General features: G+C 40.5%; 1 protein-coding gene across 1 annotated transcript; it reads right to left on the reverse strand.

The window, feature by feature from the left end:
• Window positions 1-778: 778 nt before the first annotated feature.
• LOC115823959 (C-type lectin domain family 4 member E-like) lies at window positions 779-3,698 on the reverse strand. Its single transcript, XM_030788010.1, has 4 exons — window positions 3,665-3,698; window positions 1,459-1,607; window positions 1,078-1,190; window positions 779-962 (listed from the first exon to the last, which is right to left on the reverse strand). The coding sequence occupies exons 2-4, from the start codon at window positions 1,582-1,584 to the stop codon at window positions 818-820; spliced, it is 384 nt and encodes a 127-aa protein (XP_030643870.1). The 5' UTR covers window positions 1,585-1,607; window positions 3,665-3,698; the 3' UTR covers window positions 779-817.
• Window positions 3,699-5,265: the final 1,567 nt, after the last annotated feature.

The following is a 5,265-nucleotide window of genomic DNA, read 5'->3' on the forward strand; positions in this document are numbered from 1 at the left end:
TTTTATCTGTCCCTCTTTAGAGTTGGACTCACATAAACTCTAACGCAATATTACACTGAATTAGTGCTATCGTCTCTGCAAATCAGTATTCACTGTCTGTGTCTTCACTTGTCTTTGTGTTGCATCAAACTGACTCTTTAAGAGCTGAGAAGAACATTAACCACAGCAATCCCCAGGCCCCTATCATTTCACTCTGAACAAATATACGGTTATATGTTGTCAGGTCAGTTCTTTTTCACAAGTTGCTACTTATAGCACAGAACCCGGTTTAGGTCATCAGTTTAAGAATGCGTGTCTGTGTGTTTGTGTGTGTGTGTGTGTGTGTGTGTGTTTGTGTTTTCAAACAGAAATTGTACATGAGAACAGCTGGGCTATAGTCTGTAGTTGGACACCTATATGGTCAACCTATAAGGTCAGTCTACAACACAAAGTGACTGGTGAGCGTAGGTCCAAGGTATGTGTTCCTAATGAAGTTGAGTGGAGTCCATGGATCCACTGGCCTTAATGTGAGTCAGAGTTAAGATACAAAGTCTTTAGTTAACCATAAATCTTTAATTCTCCATCAAAACCTCAGACACACTGCAGTCAGTCTGTACTATTTGATCTCTGAAATGTGTGTGGTATCTGATCTCTGCTGTGTGATTTCCTGTTAGACACATGTACATCCACAAACATGCCCCCCCCCCCCCCCCCCCCACACACACACTGTTCATGATGACAAATGTAAACACAACACACCATCGAACACAAAGTCCACATAAAAAAAAAATAAATAAAATACACTTATCAGAAAAGTACGATTACCATTGTGATGTCACTAGAAAAGTCTCTTCTCACAGATCAAACTTAAACGATTAGAACATGACACAGCATTCCAGCTTTTCAGACTATAAAAATTATGATCAGTAGCAACACAGTCCTCATTTCCATTCAAATTGCTGGGACTCCCTCCATCCCAGTACCTGAAATAACACAGAGAATCAGTCTGTTTAATTTATTTCTCATACTGAACAATAGACTGAGTGTTAAGAGTCAATAACTGTCTCATGACCAGAGTTAAATTCAGTGATCTCTTACCCAGTGTTCAGTGCTGTACCATCCACCCATTTCCACACCCCCTCTGTGTCTCTGTCAGTCAGACCAATCCAAAAACTTGCAAAACTGCCCTTGGACAAGCTATCTACAAACTCCTAATGTGATAAAGGGTGAAAATGAAATGATGCAGATCGTTAGTGAAGTGTTTGATTTTCTCCATAAACAGACTACAGTGTGAAGCATCTGACCAGAGCACTGTCACTTCCTGTAACACATGAATATGCATCGCAATTACAACACAGACACACAAGCACAGGCAAACATGATCACTTTAACCTGTATTAGGAAATGTGATCAATCTGATTACTCTCTTACTCTCTCTCTCTCTCTCTCTCTCTCTCTCTCTCTCTCTCTCTCTCTCACCTGTTCTTCTCTGCTGTTTATGATCACCAGGTCGGCTGATTTCTCTCTGCAGTACTGTCTGCTCTGACTCCAGTTCCCCCATTGAAAACCGATGTGATATAGACTGTGGTTAAAATACCTCCACATCCAGCCTTTCTGTGCATGTTTATCTGTTTCCACGATGGTGAAGACAAACAGAGATGATCACATGTATGTGATACATATTTGTGCACAGAATTTTGATATTGACATGATAAACATCATCTCTGTTTTGAGGTTGCTGAACAACAGTAGAGGGTTAATAAAATACCACAGATTTTTAACGACGTGTAATTTGTAAAATGATTGCATTCAGAAACACCCATAGTACAACAGCTGCCACACGCACACCAGCAAATCTACTCTCTGATGTCTTCCAAAAGCAAACAGCAACACAGCAACGGAAACTAAGAAATGACCATTGAAATAAAGATTAAAATATTCACTCACCTATTTTAGAGAGCCCATACCGAAACTCCTCTAGCTGTCTGAGTGAATGGTCTCTCTCCACACTCAGGCTGTTGTATCTGATTTCTAACTGATCTCTCTCTGCACTCACATTCTTATAATTGGTTTCTAACCGGTCTCTCTCTCCAATCATTTTGTTGTAACTGGTTTGTAACTGGTCTCTCTCTCTTGTCAAATTCTGGAAACTGCCCTGTAACTGGTCTAATTGTACAGTGTACCAGACACACAGCACTATGATGACAGCCAGCAGGAGAACACACAGCAGCCCCAGACACACTGCAGTCAGTCTGTAGCGTCTGTCACTTCCTGAGAAGACAAACAGACACAGAGACTCATTTTGTCGCTGCAGCTTGTACATCTTCTGATTAAAAGACACAACTCAATGACAATTACTCATTTTATTGTACATAATCACACTTTCTCAAGCATCAAACTCTCTCTCTCTCTCTCTCTCTCTCTCATAAACAAACACACCCAGTCACACACATTATGTATTGGCTCCATTCCTCCCACTCAGTCTCCTTATTGCATTACATATTTATTTTGACACAAAAATCAAGGTTTCCTCGTGGTTTTTCGGATAACCTTCTTTCATGTTAATTATGCACTTGCCAATTTTTACCTGAATTTGGTTTAGTGTAACTTTCAGTCTTTGTTTGAAAAAATATCCTCTACTGTGGTTTTAGAAAGTACGAGTGGGACAGGCCTGTCCGTCTTCATTCACTGCCTAAATATTTTATTCATTTGTTTGTTTATCTGTGTATTACATATTTGAGGACATTTGTCAGAGTAAATGTTGTCAGAGAATGGTGGAGAAGTGATCAGAGAATCCTTTGTCTCTTACTGTTTCTCTTTTTACTGTTTTTCAGCTCTTTTCAGGAGACAAGGTGAACATGGCTGCTAATCTGTGTGAGGGAAATTATTTGGTAACAGACAATTTACAACTATAGAAAAATACACTCATCAATGTGTAAAAAGTACCTGTGTGTTGAGTTGCTGGGTTTCTTCTAGTGGAGGTGTCGTCTCTCTGTGTGTCGGTGTCTGTTGTTCTGACAGCATTTGAACTCTTATAAATATTCACCATCATCTTCACTCTCTCTCCTCTGTCCAGTTCTCTTTTCTCAGTACTGTTGACTGTATCACACATACACACAGACATCTCCATTCTCTAACACACACTATCACTCTGAATTGGTGCTGTTGTCCCTGTATGTTTGGGTCAGTCTGTATGTCTGCACTTCTGTCTTTGTGTTGTGTGCGACTGACTCTTTCAGAGGCGTGAAAAGCTTTGACCACAGGAAGTCCAGCCCCCCATCATGTCACTCTGACAGAATATGGTCTTAGTGTTCAAAGGCCAGTTCTTCTCCACAAGCTGCTCTTTAAAGCACAAAGTACTGAGTTTAGTGTTGTAATGTAAGTATGTGTGAATATCTGTTTGTTTAGCTTGTATACATATTTGTGCAGAGAATTTTGATATTAACATGATAAACATCATCTCTGTTTTGAGGTTGCTGAACAACAGTAGAGGGTTAATAAAATACCACAGATTTTTAACGACGTGTAATTTGTAAAATGACTGCATTCAGAAACACCCATAGTACAATAGCTGCCACACGCTCACCAGCAAATCTACTCTCTAATGTCTTCCAAAAGCAAACAGCAACACAGCAATGGACACTAAGAAATGAACATTGAAATAAAGATTAAAATATTCACTCACCTATTTTAGAGAGCCCATACCGAAACTCCTCTCGCTGTCTGAGTGCATGGTCTCTCTCCACACTCAGCTTGTTGTATCTGATTTCTAACTGCTCTCTCTCAGCACTCACATTCTTATAATTGGTTTCTAACCGGTCTCTCTCTCCAATCATTTTGTTGAAACTGGTTTGTAACTGGTCTCTCTCTCTTGTCAAATTCTGGAAACTGCCCTGTAACTGGTCTAATTGTACAGTGTACCAGACACACAGCACTACGATGACAGCCAGCAGGAGAACACACAGCAGCCCCAGACACACTGCAGTCAGTCTGTAGCGTCTGTCACTTCCTGAGAAGACAAACAGACACAGAGACTCATTTTGTCGCTGCAGCTTGTACATCTTCTGATTAAAAGACACAACTAAATGAAGAAATATACACTCATCCTGTGTTAGAAGTACCTGTGTGTTGAGTTGCTGGGTTTCTTCTAGTGGAGGTGTCGTCTCTCTGTGTGTCGGTGTCTGTTGTTCTCACAGCATCTACACTCATAAATATCCATCATCATCTCCACTCTCTCTCCTCTGTCCAGTTCTCTTTTCTCAGTACTGTTGACTGTCTCACACATACACACAGACATCTCCATTCTCTAACACACACTATCACTCTGAATTGGTGCTGTTGTCCCTGTATGTTTGGGTCGGTCTGTGTGTCTGCCCTTCTGTCTTTGTGTTGCATACAACTGACTCTTTCAGAGGCATGAAAACCTTTGACCACAGGAAGTCCAGCCCCCCATCATCTCACTCTGACAGAATATGGTCTTAGTGTTCAAAGGTCAGTTCTTCTCCACAAACTGCTCTTTAAAGCATAAAGTACTGAGTTTAGTATTATAATGTAAGTATGTGTGAACATGTGTTTGTTTAGCTTGTCTGTATGTGTTTGTGCATGTGTGTGTAGCAGTGTTAGTATTATAGTTTCATGTTCTTATTTTCAGATTAAACACACAAATGAAATATTCATTCATTGAAATGCTCATTCATTCACTCCCTACTCCAGTTCTCAACACTATATGTTAAATTCGCTCACCCTATAGTTGTATTGGGGTGATAAGTATGTAACTGGTCTCGCTCTGTTACCAGCTTGTTGTAGTACTTTTGTAACTGCTCCAGCTTTGAAATATACAAGACACACTACAGCACTATGATGACAGCCAGCAGGAGAACACACAGCAGCCCCAGACACACTGTATGTAGTATGTGATGTCACTTCCTGAGAAGACAAACAGAGACAGAGACTTTATCCAGTGCACTGTGGCTATGAGGCCTTTTACAGTCTCTCCATACAGCACCTGTGTGTTGAGTTGCTGCCTTTCTCTCGGTGAAGACGTCTTCTGTGTTTGAGACTGGAACAGGGGTCACTATGATATCTGCACTGGTATAAATGTATACAACCAGTTATCTCCACTCACTCTCCTCTGTCTCCATTGGTTTTGTCAGTGTCAATATCATTCTCATAAACACACACAGACATCTTTGTTCTCTAACACATGATTATGCTTAGTTAAAACTATTGATATGGCTCTGTTTTGTACTGAGTTGGTTTCTCTTGTCTCTCTGTGGGTCTTACTGC

This window comes from Chanos chanos, chromosome 11 (assembly GCF_902362185.1).
Source record: "Chanos chanos chromosome 11, fChaCha1.1, whole genome shotgun sequence".
Lineage (NCBI taxonomy): Eukaryota > Metazoa > Chordata > Actinopteri > Gonorynchiformes > Chanidae > Chanos > Chanos chanos.

Excerpts from the sequence above, each read along its gene's own strand:
- LOC115823959 (XM_030788010.1), bottom strand. The coding sequence starts at position 1,584 with ATGTGGAGGTATTTTAACCACAGTCTATATCACATCGGTTTTCAATGG. Across the intron at positions 1,191-1,458 it reads TAAACAGCAGAGAAGAACAG|GAGTTTGTAGATAGCTTGTC; the intron begins GTGAGAGAGAGA and ends TTATCACATTAG. Across the intron at positions 963-1,077 it reads GGTACAGCACTGAACACTGG|GTACTGGGATGGAGGGAGTC; the intron begins GTAAGAGATCAC and ends GTGTTATTTCAG.